Below are 25,640 nucleotides of genomic sequence, written 5' to 3'. Positions count from 1 at the left end.
TTTTAAAATATGTCTGTTTGGTCTCAGTGTCTCTCGGTAACTTCGAGCATCACTGTCCTAAACCCGGAGTCACAAAACAACTGGCGACACTTCTCTGATTATGAGCTATATAAGACTTTAGGTGAGGAAGCTTGAGTGATAGCTGGGAAGCCCCGCCCCTGTCTCTCTGTGATTGGAGCAGGGGCTCCGGGGGTGTGTTCAGCCGGGCTCTCGTATATATCGGCACCGCTTCGTCCACAAGCTGATGTTTTGTATGGGAACCAGGAGAGAGGTGGGACAAGCCGACTGAATGTGGTCGCTGTGTTTTGGAGAAAGAAAGGAGGCCCACGTTCCCCCCGCGTGCAACGATCGGACATTACTTGGGTTTTTTCTTTTCTTTTTCCCTCTTTGGATACTGACAGCAGCTTCCAGAAGAAGAAGCTGGATTCTCCTCTCAGCCATCTTGAGCTCCGCTCTCCGCCCTGTAGGCTCCTTTCTCTCCTCCTCCTGCTCCTCCTCAGCCTAAAGTAAACAAGGCTTGCACATTGCTCGCAACTCCGTGCAAGATCCCGAGAGAAGCGAGATGGGATCGCCGCGCAGCATCTAACCGGGCTGGAGGCGAAAGCAGACGCCTGAGAGGATTTATCGCCGTTTGCGCCAGAGCAGAAAGAGAAGGACGCGACGCGCCGGAGAGATGGACCTGTTTGGGATTTATCTGCTCCTCTCGCTCGTTCTCTTTCCGCGATCCAGCTGCACCACAGCCAAGGAAATCACCTGCCAGGAGATAGCCGTGCCTCTGTGCAAGGGAATCGGCTACAACTACACGTACATGCCCAACCAGTTTAACCACGACACGCAGGACGAGGCGGGACTGGAGGTGCACCAGTTCTGGCCTCTGGTTGAGATCCAGTGCTCGCCGGACCTGAAGTTCTTCCTCTGCAGCATGTACACGCCGATCTGCCTGGAGGACTACAAAAAACCTCTCCCCCCGTGCCGGAGCGTGTGTGAGAGAGCTCGGGCAGGCTGTGCGCCTCTCATGAGGCAGTACGGATTTCCCTGGCCGGACAGGATGAGGTGCGACCTGCTGCCTGTGCAGGGCAACCCAGACACGCTGTGCATGGACTACAACAGAACCGATTCAACTACAGCGTCCCCGGTACTCTCCAAACCCACCAACCACCCAGGTAAGGGTTACAATCCGCCGAAAAATAAGCCCGGCAGACCCGGCACGCCGGGGAAATACAAGCCGCCCGCCACTCCGTGCGAGCCGGGATGCACATGTTTGGAGCCCATGGTGCCGGTGAACACGGAACGCCACCCGCTGTACAACCGGGTCAAGACGGGGCAGATCACCAACTGCGCCATGCCGTGCCACAATCCCTATTTTACGCACGACGAAAGAGCGTTCACCGCTTTTTGGATCGGACTTTGGTCAGTGCTGTGCTTTGTGTCCACCTTCGCCACCGTGGCTACTTTCCTCATCGACATGGAGCGCTTCAAGTACCCGGAGAGACCCATCATCTTCCTCTCGGCGTGTTACATGTTCGTGTCGGTCGGCTACATCGTCAGGCTAATCGCCGGGCACGAGAAAGTGGCGTGCAACCGGGAGTTCGACGTGGAGCACATCCACTACGAGACGACCGGCCCCGCGCTCTGCACCGTGGTCTTCCTCCTTATTTACTTTTTCGGCATGGCCAGCTCCATTTGGTGGGTCATCCTCTCCCTGACCTGGTTCCTGGCGGCCGGGATGAAGTGGGGCAACGAGGCGATCGCCAGCTACTCTCAGTACTTCCACCTGGCAGCTTGGCTCATCCCCAGCATGAAGTCCATCGCGGTCCTGGCGCTGAGCTCCGTGGATGGAGACTCGGTGGCTGGCATCTGTTACGTGGGGAACCAGAACCTGGACAACCTGCGGGGCTTCGTCCTCGCGCCTTTGGTGATTTATTTATTCATAGGGACGATGTTCCTGCTGGCTGGATTTGTGTCGCTGTTCAGGATCCGCAGCGTCATCAAGCAGGGCGGCACCAAAACTGACAAACTCGAGAAGCTGATGATCAGAATAGGCATCTTCACGGTGCTCTACACGGTGCCCGCCACTATCATAGTGGCCTGTTACTTTTATGAGCAGCACAACAGACAGAGCTGGGAGGTCACGCACAACTGCTTTAACTGTTTATTAGAGCGGGACCGCAGGACTCCGGACTATGCCGTTTTTATGCTGAAATACTTTATGTGCCTTCTAGTGGGCATCACGTCCGGGGTGTGGATCTGGTCTGGAAAAACTTTGGACTCTTGGAGAACTTTCTGCACCAGGTGCTGCTGGGGCAGCAAAGGCACCAGCGGCTCCATGTACAGCGACGTGAGCACCGGACTGACGTGGAGGTCGGGCACAGCCAGCTCTGTGTCTTGCCCCAAGCAGATGCCACTGTCCCAGGTTTGAATTGGAGTGGGTGGGTGGGGGTGGTGGGGGTCACTAAAAGCAGCTTATGGGAACTGCTAATTGTTTGGGGAGATAACCCATCACTCCAGGTGTCGAGCAATTTGCATCGTAATGAACTGAGAATTGGTTGAAACAATGTACCTGGCATTCACGCAGGTTAAGCACCACACACGCCCCCTTTCCTGTTTATATGTATTAGAGGTACAGAATGAGGCTTTTTACACAATGTGGCCATTACCTGCTGGGGGCAGAGGTTTTAGTTTCTAACCAGCTTCACACAAAGAGCATTTTTTGGGGGGGGATTTTTATTGCTATTTTCTCTACACAGTGCCAGATAACGTTGTATAATCTCCAATCTCGTCAAAGATGGTTTAAATTAAGCCTTAACAGTGCCCAATAGTTTTGTTGTTGTTGTTTTTAAATGGGTCGTTGATTTTGTAATTACAAATGTATTTATATAAAAGTTCTGTAAAAACAACAACGGAGAGAAAACGTGTACATATGTGTATAAAAGAAAAGTTTATAAGATATTGTAAATTTGTATAAAGTGTAGATGTTTCTTTTGTGAAGAAAGCAAATATGACCTTTATTTTGACAATAAAACCATTTGATAAATCTCAATATCTGTGCAGTGCTTTTGAGGATTTCTGTGTGCCAGTCTGTGCAGCCTTATATCTTTTTTATTTTATTTTTTTTGTTTTTCGTGGTTCCTTATGGTCACCATGTTGATGATGGCAGCTTTTGAGAGTCCCGGGTAAAAAGGAAGCCCTTTTAACCATCAGAGACCGGTAATTAGAGGCAGGGGTTGAGTTGGAGCATCTCCATAATTGTTAAAGTCCTCTTCACATGCTTGCCGAAGCCTGCTTTCTTAATTTGGTAAAAGAGGGAGTGGGTGAATGGGGGGGTATAAATGCAGGGAACGGACCCTTTTCATCTGGAGAAACTTTGATCTTTCTTTCTTTTTTTTAACAGCCTAGAATAAAGGTGGTGTGTATTACGAGTGTCTGTCTGATGTGCCAAGGTTCCCCCTAAACGTCCCCATTTGGATGCTTTGATGGACGGCCTACAATTGAAAGAGCATTTTGGGACCCCCTTGTTTTTTTGGGAGGGGTTGTCAGAGCTGAAACCTGCCAGAGCCCCTGCGTCTTGTGTTTGGCTTTTTTTTTTTTTTTTTGCAGAGGTTTCAATTGAAACATCTTCTCCCTCAGCTCAAGCTGTGTCAGTGAGTGCAGGGGCCTTGACATGAATGATATTGAAATCTCAATGAAAGCCCCACAGGTGGTCTGTTCACATGATCTCACATCTTAAAGCCCCTTAATCGAGGCTTTTTTTTTCTTCTTCTTCTTCTTTTTTTTTTTTTGCTACAAATGTATCTATCTGGTTTGGTCCCAATTAACCCAATGCGCTGGCATAAGATGATACACTGTAACCCAGCATAGACATGCCTTTGATTTGCTGGTCAATGGTGACAGTAGGCTTTGTAGTGACTGCTTTGTTCCTGCTTTATTCCTCTACACTCACACTGTAAATGCAGCATGATGGACATGCATCTGCTGGCAGTGTAAGTCAGCTTTATAAATCCTGCATCACTGCCAGCCTAATGATCCCTGCTCTCAGCGAAGAACAAGATAATAAAGTTTGAAGTTGAAAGTAACTTTTTTCAAGATGGGCAGTGGTCTCTTTACATTGTGGTCATTTTCTACAAAACTGGCATAGCTCTGAGTAGTGTTAATGTTTGTGTGGAGGCATTAACTGTCACATTTGGTGGTATAGTTAAGTTTGAAAAAGTTTATTTCAAATGTAAACACAGCGTCCCTCCATCTCACATTTCAGTTTAATGCTCCAAATCGTTTGTTGTTTTATTTTCATGAATAATCACGGTTGCTTTCAGTCTTTCAGTCTGGTTCTCTGGTGTTTATCTTATCCAAACAGTGCTGAGCTGCAGCTCTCTCAGCCTGCCAGCATCTCAGCAATGGACCTGCTCTGCAGCCCCATCTAGTGGTTAAAACAGCACTGCGCAGTTCTACATACAGTATCTGTATTTGTGGTGTCATCGTTTGCTACTCATTTTGGAATAAAGATTAGATGTTTCAACAATTAGTGCTCACAGTCAGATGAAAGAGGTTCATCTTCATCATCAGTGACACATTTGAACATAGATCTGGGTTCCATAAATATCATTATTTCTCAGTTAAATTAATAGCTTATTCCATTTCACAGCTTTTCATGTCATTACATGTCATCCAGTTTCACATGTTGATCTGTTTTGTCTGGCTAACATCTTCATTTTTACTTGTAGTTCATCATTTTCAACAGTTCCAGTTATTCAAACATTATCTTGCTATTCCAGCTGTTAGCCAGTAATGTTACTTAACAGTTTGACTGCTAGGCTAGCCACACTTTTAGCATTATTTACAACCATTTACACGTAGTTTTTTAATGTAAAGTTTTTATTCTTAATTTGAGCAAATTATGGTATTTCAGCTGTCGATACATCATGTTTAGCTAACAGTTGAATTTGTCCCCACTGTAAGCTAATCATGTCAACTGTTAGCCACATTTAGCGAGTTATAACTTCTTTTTTTACTATCTTTTTGCGACTTTTTTCGCTAGTGGTCAATTTTTCATTTACTTTTAATTAGCTTAGGGTTAGGGTCTGCTGAGGCTTTCTGATATTTGATAACTAATAGTTGCGTTAATCTTTCCACATACCCCTGATAGCTGGTTGGGAGTCACTGCTTAAATGTTTTCAGAGCTAATCAACATTATTAATCCGAGAACCAGACAAGGCTTATCCTAATACTCATGTAAATTACGCACTGCCAAATTATTATCTATTTATACATAGTTTTTGCAAGCCACTGCATTTTAACTGTTTATTCATCATAACTTAGCAGCTTTAACTTTACTTTTACCAAACAATCTAAGAATTTGGCTTCATTAAAATTAACCGTTGAAATGGATAAGCTAACATTCTAGCTTATCCATTTCAACGGTTAATTTTAATCCATTTAAACGGTTACGTTTAATTTGTCCAGTTTAGCATTTCAAACATATTTAGCAAGATATGACGATTTAATTATTTTCACGTTTCAATTTTTTTCCACAAGTGGCGAACTTACTTTACTTTTAATGAACCTTTCTCTTGAGTTTTCGTCAGGACCACATAGTTTTAACTTTAATAACTGTAATAGCTGTGCATATTTTTCCACACACACCTCAGCTTCTGTACTCCTTGGCTGGGATTCACAGGTTGAAAGATTTCCAGAGTTAGTTAACCACATATGGTTAAACTGAGAACAAGATAAACTGAATTGTAGTCCTAATCACTCACTAGCACTTCGCTCTATCTCTTTTACCTGAAACGTCTAAGATACAAGTTAATGTTAGACCATTTTTATTTATACCTCTCCTCTCAAACCTGGTATCATACACCATTAAACAACATCCCCACATATTTGCCTTCACAATCCACCCATCCAGGTGCTTAAGGAAGCAGGTTTTGGCTTGGCTGTTATATACACATTGTTATTATCATGTTGCAGCCTGTTTCCTGCACAGAATGTCTTTTAGGTGCATTCAGCGTATGGTAAGGTATGGAGGAGGATACAGTGCAGGTCGCGTCTGAGTTAAATGTGTATTTTCAGCTGTTCGAGGCTACCTATTTGTTCTTTTCGGGGCTCTTTATTCTCAGTGCATCCCTGAGCTCCACTGGAGCAGAATGGTAGCAAACTTAAATCTGATAAGAATCAAATCCCTCAAACGGTGCGGAAATCCAATCATTCACTCTCGCTCCCTCTGATTGAATTGTCTTGTTTCCTGATCACTCTCTGCAGCCAGGAGGAACATTCTGACTTGCTGCTTATCAAATATTAATGGCAGCATTTGATGAAAGGCAGACAGAGGCGAGCGCAGGGGTGCTGGGCAGGTCATGCTTTTTAATACCATCGATCCTGCCGGTACACTTGGGTAAAGATTTTATGTTTAATCTCAGCGCAGTGAGAGGACACGCCGCAGCTGTGGACAGCATCTTGTGATCTGTATTGGCTGTTTTCGACAGACAAATCAGCCCAGTATTATTTATTGTTAGATTTACCTTAAAAATTTATTTTCTTAAGCACTAACACATGTGATCCCACTTGGATTTTGTAAATATAAAGCCAGCAACTATTGTTTTTCCTTAAAAAAATTCCTGGTTATATTTGCCAGTGAATGTTGAACATTAGCAATTAAACTCCAGAGTTTCCGTGGGTGTATCCTTCTATGCATAAAGAATAACAGTGACCTCAGGTTTCTGGGACCTGTTAAGATTAATGTTAAAGCTGCTGACCCTCCACCCTGTCCTTGTCTCTCAAACACACAGCAGGAGCAGAACTCAGTGCTTCACATCTTTCATCCCAAGGACCGACGGTTTTTCCAGATACATTCTGGGTACGGGCACAGCAGGGGCGAACCTTCAGCCCAGCCAAAGGCGCTCAGCACCAGTGATAAATGTAACAAAGATCGTCCAGGCTCTGTTCCTTATTGTTGAATCAGCACAGTTCAGGTTTTATTTTTTAAGCATGGTGAAAGTCACATGTATCGTGAGTTTAGGGGACACAGTATCTGTCAGTATATATGTTGTGATCAGCAGAAATCCTAGTCATTATGTTCCATATGCTTGAATTTTGTTACTTTTTAATGTAATACCCATCTATGTACACTTGAGGGAGCCATCAGTACTCTTTTGTCCTGCTGCTGATACAGTGCAGATTTCTCTTGCTTTGTTTTTTTTTTTACTGTGAGACATTTAACACTGTCATGATCCAAGCAGCCAGGAACACACAGGCACAAATGTAATCTTCAAAAAAATGGGTTTTATTATACCCCAAAAAAGACAAGATGATTACAAAAATTCAAAATAACAAAAATAAAGCTTTTAAGAACCAAGTGGGCCCATAAAAGAGGTTAACTTAACAGAACGCTACTCAAAATTCACTTAACAAAAACATAACTCAACAAACTGACCTGCCCAAATGAGAAACAGCTCCAGTTATTTAGCAAATGAATAAACCATTATATACACCAAAGCTGAAAACTAAAGAGATAACAGCTAACCATCATTCAAGAAGAACCCCATTCCCCCTGCATGATCACAATAGATGGTCCAGTCCACTTTATTGGCTTCTGCATTTAAACCAGCTCCACCCTCAGCCTCCTCTTTCAGCCAAACCAGGAAGGACTGGAGCGGAGGTCAGGTAACTCAGAAAGAGCAGAAATATAATCAATATAACATACCTATATAAAATAATAAACAATGCAAAGCAAAGTCTATGCCACCATTTGGGCTATAGCTTAGTGCTGTCATGCATTACAGGTAAACTCAAAATATCAAATTAGTTAACTTATGATCACAGAAGCTTTAGAGCATAACATAAACATAAGACAAAAGACCAAATGAATATTACCTAAGTATCTCAATTGTGTGGTTGCATGCAGCCATCACAAACACAAAAGACACAAATTAACACTCAAGAAGTGTCTTGAGCAGGTCAAACTGAAAACAACGATAAATTATAAAACGATGCATTTTTATCCTACTTCATCGCTGCTCCACATCAGCCTCTGTTCAGATAAAGTTCGTGTTAATCCTTTTATATTTATTGATGCATTAGTCTGAGTAACCATAAAAGAATAGATCTAAAATACACACACTTTGTGCTTTTGTTTACATTGTACTTCCTGTATTATAATAGAGTCATAGTTGTTTCTTTTGTGTAACTGTGGATTGTCCACTGTACGACCCTGAGGTGGTTCCTCGTAGACAGACTGACTCCACACTGAGGTTTAGGTTTTTATGCACCCTGTAAAGCCAAGTGTATCACATACGATACATTAGCCTGTGACTAAGGCTGTAATTCCTCTGAATTTTTCTACTTAAAATGACATTGTAATCATATTTACCTGCAAATACTTACAGGTAGGTACACTGGAAGTTATAACGGAAACAAAGAACTCATTATATTGTAAGTACATTTAAATAGTTTGTAAGTAATCTTAAATACTGCATAACTTCATGTATTGTACAGGAAATAAATAAATACATTGTATGTATATTTAATCAGTGCATACGTCATTTGAAGTGGTGCCTAAATTCTACTATTCTGCTGTACTTTTCAAGGCACAGGCCATATTATGAAGAGGATTAACCTATCTTACTGCCAGGTGACTTTACAGAAAATGTGAAACTTTGTGCACTTTTTTTGATAGTTGTGTTGAACAGTGATTGTTAAAGTTCGACTTGGCCGCATCATTTATGATGTAAGATGGGGAAATATCGCTCATGTTCACACCGAAACTACCACAAAACTGCACACTACTTGAAATTACTTCACAGTATTTAAATTTACTTAAAGTATAAATATTTCCTATTATGCATTATTACACTTTATTAGTCAAGTGTGCCCACCTTTAAGTATTTGTAGGTAAATGTAATTATATTGTAATTTCAAATGAAATATGTTAAAATTCCATTTAATTACAGGTTAATTATGCTCTTGGTCAGTGGCTGTATTATAAAGTGCTACCTTAATTTATCCCAAAAAACATGAATAAGTTGCATGTTAAATTTTTAGCAATAAATTGAACATGTAGCATCCTTTGCTACAAATGTAGCAAAGGATGCTACATTGGCTACAAATGTAGCAAAGGATGTAGCAAAAAAACAAATGCTACAAATTGATCAAACTGTTATTTAATTAATTTTTTTTGTCCAAAGGTTCAATAAACACTCCAGTTTTAAACAAATAGTTGGGTTTTATGCGTCATCATGATGGGAAAATGATAGAATATACACATTTGTTTTTCATCAATTTTTTTTTCAGTTTCTGTTTACTACAGTGCATGCTGTTTTCTGTCATTGTAAGTGTCTTGATCCCTCTTTTCCAACAGCTGAATGTGTGTCAGACAGTTAGCGGGACAGTGAAGCTGCTTTTACTTTGTGTTTGTGTCTCACAGGGAACAGGAGGGCAGTGAGTAAGGTGTTGGGTGTAGTCTCAGCGCACAAAGTGAAGATGAGCTGACCTCCCAAAAACAGGAGCCATCATTGTCTCGCTGGAGACAGAGGGGCAGATTGTTCTGATTGTGTAAAATCTCACAGCTGCCTGGGGACTGGTCTCTTTGTGTTCTGTACTCACAACAGGCGTAAGGCTTTTGTAAGTCCGAGATGCTTTATAATAACAAATATTTGGAAGTGCTACGGTGGACACGCCCGATCAAATGTTCTTAAAGACCTAAACGAAGAACAGTGGGAGGTTTCCAAGCTAACTTTTTCTCAAGTTCAGATTACCAGCGGAAAAGGAAAAAGGTTCATTTGCAGTCCTGAAATTTTCTTTTAAACTCCAAATAACCACATTGACGAAATGATTAATAGAGTCATCATGAGTACCAAATGAAACCCATCGAAGGCCTCACTGTGAAACATAACCCACAGACTCACGGCTGTACCTGCGGCAGATTTAACACCAGCATATTTGACTCACTGCTGTGGAACAGAACATTTCCTAATAAACAGTCTGCTAGCAGCGCCTACTGTAAGGAGGAGCTGCAGTACATGCACCCACATGCCAATGCACTTTCCCAGTGTTTCCATTGTGCACTTTATTTCTCCCAGAATCCTCTGCAGGGACTGCTTCCCCCAACCTAAAATTCCTTAAGAGGTCATCAGACGGTCTTTCCAGCCAGCACCAGTATCTGCCACTTTACATGGCTAAAGGCTTATTATTTACACGCTGGTGAAATGTTTAAAATCAAGAAATATTTTTAGGTGATTCCTTTAATTAGCTTTTTATTTTTCGAGACAACAGCAGTAGCAAACGAAAAGAAGAAAAAGCCACTTTCACATTTCAATGTTTCATTGCAGCGGATGTTACTAAATGCTCACAGTAGCACAAAAAGGCACAAAAGGGGACATTATGATAATACACGTTTCACATGACTGTAGCAAGTCTAATGGTCCAGTGTGGTGTACGGTATATTCAGGCAGGTAGTAGTTTTAGTAGCTACTAGTTTTTAGTCTTTCAAAATAAATATATCTGTAAAACAAGCTATTTTGAGATAATCAATGAAAACAGAAGTAATTAGTTTTTTCCTTTTCTTTCAGTACAATAACGCGGTTTTATAACTTAAAATGAACAGCATGCCTACAGCTCTGGGAATTCGGGGAAAAAACATGTGCACATTTCACGTTTCCAGAGAGCAGCTGATTCAGTTGAAGGCAGCACTTCACATTCGGCGTCACTGGAGGGCAGCAAGACTTCAGAGTAGAGTGCTGGTGCAGAGGATACAGCACAGCGGGAAGGAGGAACAATACAGTGCTGAGAAAAGTTTGCTTTCAGCGTCATCACCATTTTAATAGAAAATCAGAACTGCTAATGAACGAGTGCATAAAAATCTAAGAAAAGCTTAAAGCACAAACATGAATTCTCACTTGAAAAAAAATCCACACCGACTGGATATTAATTCAATTAATTCATTTGATATTATAAAGGTAAAAAAAAAAAAAGGCAGTAATTGCAATCAATTTTTATGTTACCGTGCATCCGGAAAGTGTTTTGTCATGTCACCTAAAAAGTCTACACACAATTCCCCATAATGACAAAGTAAAAGAAACGTTTGCTTGAAATTCTTGCATATTTATCAAAACTAAAAGAGAAAAACATGACATGTATATAAGGATTGGCAGCCTATGCTCGATACTTTGTTGAAGCATCTTTGGAAGCAATCACAGCTCCCTTAGGTTGGATGGGGAGCGGTGCACAGCTGTTCTCATAACTCTCCAGAGATGAGAGTTTGGGCTCTGGCTGGGCAGACTGGTCCCGAAGCCACTCCTGTGTTGTCTTGGCTGTGTGCTTGCAGTTGCTGTCCTGTTTGAAGATTAACCTTCGCCCCAGTCTGAGGTCCAGAGCGCTCAGGAGCAGGTTATCGTCAAGGCAGCATTCATCTTTACCTGATTAGTCTCCCAGTTCCTGCTGTCAAAAAACGTCCTCACAGCATGATGCTGCCACCACCATGCTTCACTGTGGGGTGGCATTGATCGACTGATGTCCAGCTCTTGGTTCAGTCTTTGTTTCATCGCACCATCCTTCAGGTGCCTTTTGGCAAACTGCAGGCAGGCTGTCATGCGCCATACAAGCCTGACTGGTGGAGTGCCGCAGAAATGCTTGTCCAGAGCAATGCTCGAGTGACCATCTGGTTTTTGGACACCTCCCTGACGAAGGCCCTTTTATCCTGTCTTCCTTCTCTCACCCCAACCGGTCGCAGCAGATGGCCGCCCCTCCCTGAGCCTGGTTCTGCCGGAGGTTTCTTCCTGTTAAAAGGGAGTTTTTCCTTCCCACTGTCGCCAAAGTGCTTGCTCATAGGGGGTCATATGATTGTTGGGTTTTTCTCTGTATCTATGAAGCGCCTTGAGGCGACTTTTGTTGTGATTTGGCGCTATATAAATAAAATTGAATTGAATTGAATCCCAATTACTCAGATGTTGGAACAAATACGGAAAAAGTGAAGCGCTGTGAATACTTTCCAGACACACTATGTAAACACAACATTATAATGTGAAATATTTGAACTGTAGGATTCAGAATGCATCATTTTAAATTAAGAGTTAAGAATCCCTTTGATGTTGGTCTGATGAACCCTCCCCGTGGTCGCAGTCAGGGTGCGGTACCCTGTAGCTGGGTGAGATATGGGGCTCGGAGCTCTTGTCGTCATCATCAAAAAAACCACAAGAGGACAAAGATCAAGAGCTATCCATTTCCACAAAGGCAGGCCCCTCAGCGACAGCGACACATAATCAAGAGCAACGCAGCTGATTTACTGTGGGAGACTCTTGGCCTCCATGTGAATTCACCTGGGGAGTTGAAAAAAAAGGGTCGCATTTCATGTTATCATAATTTCTGTGATTGATATGTGTCGCAGCAGTTTGCTAGTTTCTGGCACACGTTAACCTGAGCTTTGATCAAAGGGAAACCAAAGCAGAGCGCAGATAACCTGAAGGGCAGCACACAGTCCTCCTTTGCAGGGCTCCGCTGTGCTCTATTTCTAGTGTCAGCCCATGTTAAGGTTTGTATTCCTTCTAAGCTCCGCGAGGCCCTGAAATAGAGTGACAAGCTGTCTCCATAAATACAGAGCCCCTATGGGAGAACATAATTGCTTTGGGATCTTATATCGGCCTTCACGGTGTCCTTCACTGCTGTGGAGGAATCCTTTTCTGTCGTCTACGCGTGGTAACAGCAACTTAGTGAGATTACTGCCTTTCATTTAGGCCAGACTCTCTCATTCCAAAAGGTCGCCCAGAGGCTGCTCGTGTCTGCTTTGACCCCGGGGACCCTGACACAGTAAATAAAGTCTGTCAGGTGGGGTGGGGCCTGCCCTTGTTTATAAAAGGGGTAAAAGCATCATGGGGAGAAAGAAAAAAAACAACAACAGGTGGGCTGCCCTCTTTTAGATTGTTTCAGGGATTGGGTTTGCTCAAAGACAGTTAGGGCTTGAGTTCACTGTCATTCCTGACTTGCTAAATTCAGAGATTTGCTGAATTCTTGTCAGTTTGCATCACCGGACCAGTGCTGCAAAAAGGAGATGTGGCTTTATGGTATGATTAAAAAAATCATGGCAAATAAGTCGGGGTGCAACGATACACAAAATTCACGGTTCGGTTCGGTTCGATATTTTTTCGATACAAAGAAATGTTCATGCTTTTTTAATTTGTCATTTATTAAAATTATAAATATATATTTTAACTCAAAAGTACAGTTTTTAAATTTAATGTTGCTGAAACAACAAAGTAATAAAAAAATAAATCTATCTGATCAAAAAATCACTCATCTTTGGAAAAGAGAGTTTATTACAGAGAAATGTTTCTTTCCAAAATAAAAGCTATACTATACGCTTCTTCTGGGCTATATTCTCAGCAGCATATTAAACATATCAGGTCCCCATAAGGAGAATCATGTGCTAACGGCTGTCTAAATGACTCGGCTAAAGTTTGTAGCATGCGTGCTTGTTGTTTTTGTCTGCTTCCACTTGTCTTTGCACTAGGATGATGTCGGAGTAAATGTGCAGTCATATTCGTTGTGTTCCCACTAGTGCTGTCAGCGTTAATCTGAAATGACGTTAACGCCACAACACGGCAAATCTCCGTTAACGAGCTACCGCAGATCGCCCCGTGCATGGGGCTGGACGGCCAACACGTTAACAAGCTAACTGCGCTAACCACTAGTTCCCACCAATGTAATTGAGCATTGCGTGGCACATCCAACATACTGTTTTACTTTTGTCCATGACGCGCTTACCTTCAGGGTCATACGTCACATGAAAACCAAAATAGTTCCAAACGCCAGATCTGAATGAGGGTGGGGGAGGTTCAATTTGCCATGTTGCAACAAGAGCTTAACTTCTGTCTCGCTAGCTTGCCCTGCGCTCAGTGAATCTGCGCTCGACTACTCCGCCTAGGCTGCACTGTCGAGCGCAGATCCACTAAGCGCTCAACACAGACACAGACAGAAGGAAAGTTGATAAAATAAATTAAAACTTTTGTATTGTTTGATACACATGCGTACCGAACCGAAAGCACTGTATCGAACGGTTCAATATCAATACGAGTATTGTTGCACCCCTACAAATAAGAGTCTAAGGTGTCCGGTGAATGTAATGCCATTATAGATTCTTCTCAGGGTGACAGGGCAGTCACGTGGTAAAATTGTTGTTGCTTCATACGGTTCCAACAGTATTAAAGTCAGACCCACTCGGATCTTTTCTCCTGCCCATCGTCGCCCGTCTGCAGCTCTGCGCTGCAGCCAACCTCAACCAGTGTATACTGGCCCACCTTCCTGGTACAGATTGCTGTTGCTGTGGAAATATCTCCCACTGGGGCACATGGTCCCACAGAGGGGAAACCAAGGTCACGTCTGGGTGGGGGTGGAGGTTTGAGTCGGCCCCGTTTGCTAACACGAATAGATCTGGGCGTCCCCATGGACTCCAAGGGACAGAGCGCCACCTCGCTGCCGGCCCTTTCTGGAGCCTCCTCCTGGGAGACCGAGTCGGCATTGTTACCGTTGGTGGTGCAGCCCATCGGGCCGAGAGAACGAGGAAGAGAGTAGCGCTCCATGGAGGGAGGTTCTTGAGCTAAATCGCGTTTCCCTACACCACAAGACCCCTTGCTGCCTCTCCTCTTCCGGAAACCCCCCTCTTGCCCCTCTTGTGCTTCCTGCTCTTGGTCGTTGCCCCTGGACGCTCCTCCCGCTGAAAGGAAGCATTGCTCCTCTTCTAGTATTTTCTCAACCATCACCTTCCTCTTGCTCTTCTGTCTCACCAAGCGCTTGACGGTGCAGATAAAATCCAGCACATTCAGGAAAAAGGACAGAGCGGCCACGCCGAGCATAAAGTTGAGCATCACAGTCTTCTCAGTGGGCCTGGAGATGTAGCAGTCCACCTGGGTAGTGCACGGAGCATGCTGGCAAAGAAACCTCCTGGGGATGTAGAAACCAAACAGATAGTAGTGAGCTGCTCCAAAGCCTGCTTCCAGCAGAGTCCTGAACATCAGATGGAGGATGTAGGCTCCACTGAAGGACCGGGCCCACCCTCGCTGCTCTACCGCGAGAGGCAACTTGTTAAACGGCTCCTGTCGGATTCTGAACAGCTGAAAGGCTTTGGTTTGTTTCTGGGAGTTCAGCTCCACCGTGAGGGCGTTGGACACCTTATGGACCACGTAGATGACAAAGAGGATGTAAGGGATGCACGCGGTGACAAGCTGCACCAGCCAGAAGCGGAAGAGGGAAACAGGAGAAAACAGATCGTAGCACACGTTGGCGCAGCCAGGCTGGATGGTGTTGCACACAAATCTCTCCTGCTCATCCAGGTAGAGAGGATAACCGGCGAAGAGGAGGATCAGGACACGGAGGAAGATCATCACGACGAGCCACACCTTTCCTGCGGGGAAGAAAAGGAAAACAAATTAATGTGATTATACGATCAGCCTAAAAAAACTGAGATTACCCCTCATGATCTTTAGTTTAACACCAATATCTAAAGCCATAAATAACAATTTAAGAGGCGACTCACCCATTAAAGTGATGCTGTGATTGACAGAGATAAAAAGCACCTCTGAGGCACTTGAACCCGCCATGTCTGTTATGCTCAAGGGCCTCCAAAATCGTCAGGTCCTCCAGTTTCGGACCAAAGGCTAAAATCATTAAGCCAGCACTCCACTTCCTATCCACTTCTTGTCTCTCCTCTGCCCTTTCCACAAAGGATCACGTTGGCTCCCAGGTGGGCAGCATGACACTCCAATTCTCTCACCCAGTCCCTGCGGGTAAAACTGTATCAGATTCATCTGAATCACCCAAGCTTCTGAAAGGCCGAGTGAAGTTAGCACACCACCTTACCTCTTCCTCCGTCCCCTGCAGACAACCGTCTGTCCTCAGACAACAGAAGACAGGCGTGAGCCCCATTGTCGATCTATTCTTAACCCGCTCGCAAAAGCTCACCGCTGTCCTGGCATTGCAAAGATATTTTGGTGCTGCTGGTTGTCTTTACAGGAGAAGAACAAGCCTCCCGGCTTACTCATGCTAAACTACTGTATTAGGTTCTTCACCACAATGGTAGGCATGCTCGAACAGGCCGCTCCATAAAAATATAAGAAGCTACTGAGGCGTTTTACAATGACAAATAAAGATAACGTGCAGATATGCAGACAGTGGATTTGCTCTCGTGAAACACAAGGAGGTTGTAAGCTGCATTTTCCCACAGCTGATAGCAGTTTATGGCTGTTAAGGATTTACTGGAAGCTCGCATAATATGGCTAGGAAATACAGCCATCTTTAATCATTTGTCTTAAATACAGCACAGGTGTATGTATGCTATATATATATATATATGTGTGTGTGTGTGTGTGTGTGTGTGTGTGTGTGTGTGTGTATAGACCATGAGAGAGAGAGACTGACTCTCTCCTGTACAGAGCACAGATTTCCCATGACGTTAGTTTGCTGAGGGCACACATGGGTAAAGACAGTTGGCTTGGCTCATAATTACTACAGATCAGTGATCATTAGCACGTCCATGCTTGCCCACACATACAAAAAATCCCACTCAGAAGTCTGTTATGACTGATTTTTTTTTGCCCGTGATGACCTTTTCACAAGACAACATAAGAAATTTGTGCAGCTGCTCCGGTTGAGTTCAAAGCAACGGCTAACGGCACAGTTTTAGCAGTAAAAGAGCCTCAACTGCTACCTTCTCTCGCCCTCCTAGAGGAGTGGCGTGGACCACCATCTGTATCTGATTTGAAGTAGAATGTGGCATCGACTCTGATTGGTTTCTATAAAAGATGTAACCCTTTAGAACAGGGGTAGGCAACTCCAGGCCTCGAGTGCCGGCATCCTCACTCACGGTGATATCTAAAACCTGCAGGACACCGGCACTCGAGGCCTGGAGTTGCCTACCCCTGCTTTAGAAGAAAGAATGACAAGCAAAACTCTCTTGTCATTTAAACTTTAAAGTCATTTCATAGTTTGATTAAAAAACAAAAGAAAACAAAAAAAAGCTAACGCTTTTCACATCAAACTCACTACATTAAAATATGAGGCCATAATGGCATAATGGCAATATATCCCCAGGAAAGCTTTCCATCCTCCCCATTAGACTGTGGCTTTGGTAGATGCATTTTCCATTCAAGCCAACAATCGTTTTCGTTTCAAACTTGGCTACTCCTCACTTATCCAATCACTTGGAAAAGTTCCCACCTAAATAATTACCTGAACATCCACCTGATCCACAGCCGTCTCCCATCTCCTAGGAAATGATACATGAGACATTTGTGTTTGCTTCCAATGAACACGAGTGACAAATTATAAAAAGGCTTGGAAAGCAGTGCAGGATATAGCATTGAATATGAACGTACAGGGTGAGAAATTTCTAATTTGATAAAACACGTTATGCTTGTCTTGTGGGATCAGTTTCTTCATCTTAAAGCTGTTTTTATATCGACAAAAGATCAAACGCCATTGTGAAACGTTTAAGTAGCGATGAACCCAACTGAGAATTCTTTCAGCACCTTTAATGATATTGTCTAATGATGTCACTCCTCATTGCAGATCAGAGCAAATTTTACGTCTCCATTCCGGACAAAGTGTAGCTTTTCTGACTCTTCATTCAAAGTATTTGACCAAACTTTAATCCAAATGATCTGAAATGTTTGAGCAGTTTGCAAAAAGGCAGCAGAGACACCAGGAGGAACACTGCGAGCTCCAGAAACACCCCTGCTAGGTTTGAGGTGGATCAGATGAACAGGAGTCGAGATAGCAGAGGAAAAGGCAAACAGATGGACGTACAGAGGTTTCTCTAATTATTAGCAAGATCTAACTGGCTTGGGGAACATTAAAACTATTGGTAACACTGTAACAGGACTAATCTATCCCCAAATTTTACAGTTGCTTCAGTTCATTGATGTTTTCCGGCATTAATTTATCCACCGCTCTCGTGTGTGATTCCTGTTTCAGTCAAGTTGACGACTTTGAATCTTCTTTTTCAGCTATTTTGTCTCGATTTAGTGCTGTGCATGGGATCGTTGTCCTGTTCCAGGACCCAATTTGGGCCAAGCTTTACCTGTCAGATAAATGGCTCACATTTGACTCTAGAATACTTTGGTACACAGAGGAGTTTGTGGTCGACTCAATGAAGTACCCAGGTCCAAAATAAGCCAAAATCATCACACCACCACGGTGTTTGACCGTTATTAGGCATTTGTCTTGATATGCCATGCTTAGTTTTCACCAAAAGTTGAGCTCTCTATTAAGAGAAAACCATCTCCAGTTCTAGGTTTGTTCAGATGTAACTTTGCAACTCAAACCTGTGTTGCCACGGTCTTTTCAGGGAGATGTTTTCTCCTTCCATACAAAACGTACTTTTTCTTTCTCTAGTTGTACAAGTGCACAAGAGTTCAACATGTATCTCTTTGGTTTTTTGCAGTTTTTCTGTGCATCACATGGTCTGGCCTTGGGGTGATTTTGTTGGAACGCCGCTCATGGGAAGGTTGAGGCATTGTGTTGACACCCAGCTAGATGTTTCAGACCAGCAAACTGCCAAAACTTCTGCTTGTGTACTTGAGGTTTTCACAGACTCCAGTTTTTTATACAACTTTCTCAACTTGTAAAGTGATGTTGTTCCTATTCACTTATTACTTCAGCTTGATGGTGTTCACTACAGCAGTTCGAACAGTGCTTTTAATAAAAACTAACAGCACTTGGATGACCTGGATAGTTACCACAGCAGCAATTGAAACACAAATCTTTTGACTTTTGTTGCCATGATGCCTGGTCTCTCTTGGAAATGAGATTTTTAATCTCAATGAGATTTTTACCTGGATAAATAAAGGACTAATAAAATAATAATAAAAAAAAACAGTATGAAGGACTGAATGTGTCCCTCAGTGACTGAATGGCAGAATGTAATCTTTGTATTAGCACTTGCTGTAAGCCATTTAAATGGTACACTGTGTGAGCGAAACACACATCACTTGTACAGTATAGTACATATCAAAATATTGTCTTATTGTGAAAAACACTTGAGTTAACAAGGTGAAAGAGAAGGAGGTCTAAGATCTTGGAGTGTGTTTCTTTCACTGATTATTAAATCGATTATGATGAAGCGAGACAAAGAAAAAACACACCATGAACTGCAAGGTTGGAAATTTTAATTCTTGCAAAGTTTTTTTCCTAAAATGGGAGCAGGTTTGTTTTTTTTGTTTTTGTTTTTTTAAATCATAGTTGAAAACATACAGAGAAAAGTTTGGCAACTCAGAACAGGAACAAATGAGTGACTCAATGAAGAGGAAATAATACCGACATTTACAACAGAATACAGTACAAGTTGTTGAAATTATCAACAAGAAGAAAAAAAGTGTCACAGCTGTAGCAGTTTACTGCCATCATGATCAAAGCTGTATTTGTCAAATTTGAAAAATGTCATATTGGAGAGGAAGAAAAAACATTAGAGAAAAAAGTAAAACTCTATGCAGAGGTAGAGCTCAGTGCACAAGGCTATGACACACACACACGCACACACACACACACCGGTCTTTGCTATCAGAGGGAGGGGGTACGTTCTCCACATCAGGATTCACCACTGTCATCCACGCGGCTTCTTTCTGCGTGCAGAGAAAACCACACTGGGCGGTATGTACACACACATACAATAAATAGGATATACAATCTTTCAATATCTCACAACAGCTACTCCAGCATCGTAACTTCCCCCAAAGATGCATTTTGCACTTTTTAATTACCAATCATTCAACGCGCCACATGCACACACAAAAAAAGCACTTCTCTAAGATCAGACACCACATCAGAGCTTCCTTCATTTTTTCCTCCATGACTTTGGTACAGTTCTGCCCCTCTGCACGCCTGCAGGCCAGACTGATTTTCTGGTAGCTTAGAAAAGCAAAGTAACATAAATCACACTCCTGGAGGCTACCGATGAAATGCACAAGAACAAACCGATGTCAACGTGTTTTCCCCTGACCTTTTAATTTTATTAAAAAGAAATAAAAGTAAGTCCTTAGATTTTTTAGATTACATCAAGATTGTGTCTATTCACTGATTTAGAGTCTGGTTGATTGTAAGGCAAACAGCCGGTCACATAAAGTTCATTTAAGTTTCATTTTTATCCTATCCTCATACATCTGTAGACTGGCCTTTTTTCTGTTTTTAAAGGAAAAAGCTCAAGGGAAAAAAAAAAGGAGGAGGAATCAGGAAGGGAGCTGTTTATGAAAATACTGTTTATGACAGTTTTACTAATGTTTCTGTGAGGCTGGCAAAATGCTGCAAAAGGTTACCAGATGACTGTTGATGTAAGCGAATAATATTGTATAAAAAAGACATTTTGAACGCCAGTGCTTAACCTCACCAATCAGTCGATCAGTCGTAAAAGAAAAACGTGCTTCCATTTATTCGTTAGATGGACAGCGTGCCCAATCAGGACCCAAAATGAACTTTTTAACTCACCAGCTAAGAGTGAGAAGTGGAAAAGTCGTCAAGAGGGAATTTTGTTGGTGTAGACATGAAAAGTGTTACAACTTGGAGCTGAGCATTTGGACTGACACCAACTTCCTTTTCCCCGTACACTTCTGTGCAACTGGACTCCTTTTTGCAACGAGACGAAATGCCCCCTGCTGGCTATGAGATCAAATGCAGGTTTAAGGCACTAGGTCCATCTTTTAAATACAGTCTGAATAAATATTTTTTTGTGGGTTTAACTTTTTTAAATCTTTAAGTCCAATTTAAAAAAATAAATTCATGTGGAAATTGATACAAATTAAATTTGAGCCAAAGACAACAGGAGGGTTACTGATGCGTGTTAACAGAATAAGTCTGCCAAATATAAATTCTCAGTTCTTCTCAGACATTATTATTATTTAACGACATACTGAGCGATATTTTTGACTCACCTGATGACCTTTTACGACATCTTGCCAATTTTACAGCATCAGAGGAAACAAGCATCCTTATTTTATCAAGGACACATGAGTAGGGTAACGTTTCACAGAGAGGACTTACAAACACAAAAAAAATTATAATAATAATAAAATGAAATTGAATTGTCATGTGTCATCTCCATACCACACACATTATGTCACATAAAAAAAATGGCATTTTCGGCATTGTGAAATTGTTGACAAGAGACCAAAAAATCTTAAGTGGTGTTTCCCATTTAAATCGTAACACTTGACTCTCTTCTTTACTTGATTTGTCATAGAAACACATATTTAGACCCCCCATTTACAGTATAAACTGACCCATATAAATATTCTAACCTTATTCTTTTTGTATTTTTTTTTTAACATTATGACCTCAGTTTACAGATTTTTGCACACGACGGTGCTGTATTTACACTGTACAAAGACAATTTAGCAAAATGTATACAATCTATCATTTTGTAAGCAGTGTTTCAATCATCGCGCGAAGCTTTTTCATTCGTTTCAGTCTGTGACGACCCTGAAGGTTCATGCTTTTAGTTGGCATTTTAATGTCAATGTTTTCACTTGTGCTGTTACTTTGTAAGTTGGAAGAACCGTACAAAACGTTAGAGGAAAAAAAATACTTCAGACTTATTTGTTCTTTTTTTTTCTCCAGCAGAGAGGGGAGAAGTGTTTAACTAGCTTATTACAGGCACCACAGGTCAGGGCAATGGCAGTGAATAAAGTACAACAGAAGCTCTACAGTATGTCTCGTTTCTGTCTTCCAGTAAATCTCCTCCCATGTGTGCGTGCTTTGTTATATTTAATCACAACAACAAAGCGATGCATGAATATTGCTTTATCTGAATGGTTGCTGGGTGGCCGTACTGTCAGAGATACTATTCTGCAACTGGATGCCTACAAGCTGAATAAGTGCCCTTGAGCTAAAAACGGACTTGTCTTGTTGAATGTCAGTTATCCTGATGAAAACTTCAGTCAAATGGTCCCCATCTGTTTGTCAAGGAGGGCTGAAGATATGTAGTTCACATATCAACTTTACTGCTAAGCTAACGGTGAAATGTCTTTCTTTTGTTTGCGCTTGTCTCTGCGAACAGAGGGAGCTGCTGTGTGGGAATGCAAAAGAACAAAATCACCCAACAAAACACAAACTAACTGAGAAATTGAAGTAAAGTCTGAAATGTGTCTATAAGCTGTCAAACGATCATCTCATGCTTCAGCTAACGTACTGACTGAACCAGAAGATTAAAATCAAAGGAATGTACACGGCGTCCCCTCCAGCAGCTGTACAAGCGCTTGAGCATCGGAGGGAATTATGGAGCGCCGCTGCCGCTGTTACGTCCTGTATTCTGCTTTTTAAGCGTGTTCCTATTTTCATTTCTGGACTTCACACAAGTCTCTCCACTTCTGTATTTCCACCTGGCTGCTTATCTTCTGAAGTTAGGTGGTCTTCACTCCAACAGCGTTCAGTTTGGTTCAGCTTAGCTCCGTTTGGTTCGGTGCAGGCAGGAAACAGGACTTCTTTTATGTACAACGACCAGTCTGGATGCAATCGCATTTGTAATAGTGCCAGATTGTTGAAGGGGTGTGTGTATGTGTGAGGAGATTCCAGACTGACACTGATCCACACGACTGCTGCCCACCTGGTCTGCCTGCATACTAGGCAGAAATACAGTACAGGTCTATGATGCATTCCTCTGCAGACAGCCAGTGTTAGGAAATGATGGCCGGACACCACCGCACCACTGTTAGGTTGTCTGCGCTCACCGAGCGCTTCTTGGCTAGTTTCCTCAAGTCTTTGTACTTGTCATCACACAGCCGTGAGATGGCCTGCAAGTCAAACAAAAGAGCAAGTGAGATGGAGCCGGGGGTGCCTTCCTTTGTTTTAGTTGGAGTGACTACAGAACATCTTTGCCTGTGTGTGTGTACTAAACACATAGTGTGTTATGTGTAAGTAGTGGTTACGACACCACAAGTCTGAGATGAGCTCACACACCAAACGCGCTTAGAAACATTTCATTTAAACTGTGCTTTGTGCAGTTCAGGTGAGAAAGTGACAACAATGACCTCTCGATCACATCAGAGTTTCTCTCTTATTGTCCGGCTCAACTCAGGTGGGAATGGGAATTTTTTCAAAACCACAAAGACACGTGGGTTCACTTTTAGCAGTCTTTTAGGTAAACTGATTTTTCTTTTGGGGGTTATTTTTGGACATTAAATAACTAAATTAATGTTGAGGAATGGTCTCGTCTCCAAATAAATTAATCAACCAATTCCACTCGTCACATGGAGACGTCTCACCTTCAGCCAGCTTGATGTTTAAAACTCTAAGTAAAGTAAGTAAGTAAAATTTATTTATATAGCACATTTCACAGATAAAAATCACAAAGTGCTTTACAATAACATCAGACATACAAGTTAAAATTAATTAAAAGCCCGTTTGTATAAAAATGTCTTCAGCTGCTTTTTAAAGGAGTCAGTAGAGTCTAGACAGCGTAAACACAACGGCAGAGAGTTCCACAGCCTTGGTGCCAACTAAAACGAAATGAAATGCAGCCGTTATTAACACTGGTATACCTGCTGTAAAAAGTTTGTTTTGCTCCAACAGATTCAAGCAATGGCATCAATGAATGAAACACTAACAGCAGTAAGGCTGCAGGACAGGAAGGAAGAGAGCGAAGCTACCTGCACATCAGCACGTCCCTGCATCCTGTCCTTCACCCGGCAGGAGATCAACATTTATGTTTTTGCAATAATCAGAAGCTCGTCAAAATACCAACTACCCAAATTACCTTGGTTTTTCTATTTCACAATGTCAGGCTGAAATGAATTGATATTTTTCTCTTTTTTTCTTTTCTTACCTGAGCTCCAAAAACATAAACCTATCTCTAGCACTTCAGCGCGCTTCTCACCTCTAGTTTTTGCGCCTTGTCCCTGCTGAGAGGCTCCAGGGGGAAGCTGAGGTTATTGGCCTCAGCAAGCGAGCGCAGGTCAAAGTAATACTTGGCGTAGACGCTGGACGGCACGTTGATATTGAACTGCAGCAATTCCAGGAACTGACGCTCCAGCTCATTCCTTTTGCCATAAAAAAGAAAGGGAAGACTTGTGAGTTAGTTAATTAGTCTTATGCTATTTAACCCTTTAAGACCTACCATAGAACCAAGTCCGCCAGAGCTTATATTATATTTTTACATGCTGTGGAGCCATTTTTGGGAGCATTTCAAGTTGCTATACATCAATACAACCATTATAGCCCAAATTTTAATAATATGTATGCATTAAGTGCATAGTAATTACATAAATTGCAAAAAAGTGCAATAAACTACAAAAAAATTGAAAATCGTTTTTGTTTTTTTAACATATATTTCTAGTTAGAGAAATTTAAGAGGCTTATCCCTCAAAACTGTAAATACAAAAAAGTTGCACAAAATAGTTTCCCACCACAGGAAATTTATTTTGAGTGTCATCATAGTTTTATTTTTGAAATACACCAATTTTTATACACTGCAGGAAAAACTAAAATAAATATTATAATGCAAATTTGCAAAAAAGCAGCATATGCATCAAAATAAACTATTTCCAGCAGTGCAATATGAGTCCTAAGCATCCCAGAAACGACACAGAAAGTCATAAAGTCAAACATAACTTTTAAAAACACCAGTATAGGCTCATGAGGCCTTGATGGTAAAAAACTACATTTCCGCAAAATGACGTCACTTCCGGTTTTGGGCAGGTCATGGTGGACATGCGATAGTTCGTGCTGATGGACGTAGGAAGTGTTACAAACAGTTGATCGGATTGGCAAAGCGTGTTTCTGGAATATTATGTTTTTGTTGCTGCAAGCGCTTTTTATGCAGTTTTTGCAAAGCTATATGTGGAAGGAAACTGTGACTTAGGACAAGCTGATGGCATAAGATGTAAGTACAACTCCTCCGGTTTCATATGCAAAAAAAATTATTGCGCTAGCTCAGGTGGTTGCAGAGCTGCCGGGATTTAAAAATAGTTACGCAAAACAGAGCGTGCCCGCTCTGACTGGTTTTAAAGGGTTAAATAAAGGTTAGTTTGATTGGTGAAGCCAACATCTCACAGAGTGGCGTAGGCTGCACTGAGCCTACGCCACCAAACATAAGCCTCTTCTTTATAATAAAAGGGAATGCTATCTAAGCAAGGAACACTGAGCGTTATGTGTAAGAAAGAATTAATCCCACATGAAAGTGCTATTGTCATGCAGTGCCTCGTGCTCAGCAGCTCTGTGATCCTCGGTGCAGCGTGATGACAGACGCTTTCATCTGTTACTCTTCAGTTGTGACCAAATCTTTCTGCACTGTAACCACTAGCCATCTCTTCTTCCTACCCTTTGTTGCTCACCCACACATTTTCACAGCCACGCAGCAACAGACGGGCTAAATTTAGGCTCTGCTGTAGCCAAACTCTGCCTAATAGCGCTGCTTTTTCTTCATCTTTCCTCATTCAGCCTGTTTTCATCTGTTTCTTTTTGTGTTGCTCTGCTCCTCAGTGTTCTCCCAAGACGTTTCTACAGTTCAGTCAGTGGGTGGAACGTGAAATTTAGCAGGCTAGGTTCCAGAACATGGCTTTGAACAGAGTTAAATTGACCTTCTGAGGAAATCTCTGGTCAAATCAAGAGCCACAGTCCGTTAAATTGCCATATGGGAGCACAGCAGATGTGCATACTGTGCTGCACTCACTGGAGAGAAT

The 25,640-nt window shown here is 42.3% G+C and overlaps 3 protein-coding genes across 6 annotated transcripts in view; 1 reads left to right on the top strand and 2 right to left on the bottom strand.

The window, feature by feature from the left end:
* Positions 1 to 229: 229 nt before the first annotated feature.
* Positions 230 to 5,355, top strand: fzd8a (frizzled class receptor 8a). The gene has a single exon (XM_085173156.1). The coding sequence runs from the start codon at positions 674 to 676 to the stop codon at positions 2,417 to 2,419; it is 1,746 nt and encodes a 581-aa protein (XP_085029282.1). The 5' UTR covers positions 230 to 673; the 3' UTR covers positions 2,420 to 5,355.
* A 6,564-nt stretch (positions 5,356 to 11,919) lies between these two features.
* On the bottom strand, positions 11,920 to 16,884 carry gjd4 (gap junction protein delta 4). Its single transcript, XM_085172932.1, has 2 exons — positions 15,515 to 16,884; positions 11,920 to 15,382 (listed from the first exon to the last, which is right to left on the bottom strand). The coding sequence occupies exons 1-2, from the start codon at positions 15,576 to 15,578 to the stop codon at positions 14,190 to 14,192; spliced, it is 1,257 nt and encodes a 418-aa protein (XP_085029058.1). The 5' UTR covers positions 15,579 to 16,884; the 3' UTR covers positions 11,920 to 14,189.
* Positions 16,885 to 19,123: 2,239 nt separating this feature from the next.
* The window catches only part of ccny (cyclin Y), a 51,289-nt gene continuing 44,772 nt past the window's right edge, over positions 19,124 to 25,640 (bottom strand). For all 4 annotated transcript variants that reach the window (XM_085172934.1, XM_085172936.1, XM_085172935.1 and 1 more), the window contains 2 exons: positions 23,837 to 23,999; positions 19,124 to 22,754 (listed from right to left, as the gene is read on the bottom strand). In XM_085172934.1, coding sequence (XP_085029060.1) covers positions 22,638 to 22,754; positions 23,837 to 23,999 — 280 coding nt within the window. In that variant the 3' untranslated portion in view covers positions 19,124 to 22,637. The remainder of the gene's footprint in view (positions 22,755 to 23,836; positions 24,000 to 25,640) is intronic.

This window comes from Neolamprologus multifasciatus, chromosome 9 (genome assembly GCF_963576455.1).
Source record: "Neolamprologus multifasciatus chromosome 9, fNeoMul1.2, whole genome shotgun sequence".
In the NCBI taxonomy this organism is placed as follows: domain Eukaryota; kingdom Metazoa; phylum Chordata; class Actinopteri; order Cichliformes; family Cichlidae; genus Neolamprologus; species Neolamprologus multifasciatus.
This window is presented reverse-complemented; position numbering and strand designations above follow the sequence as displayed.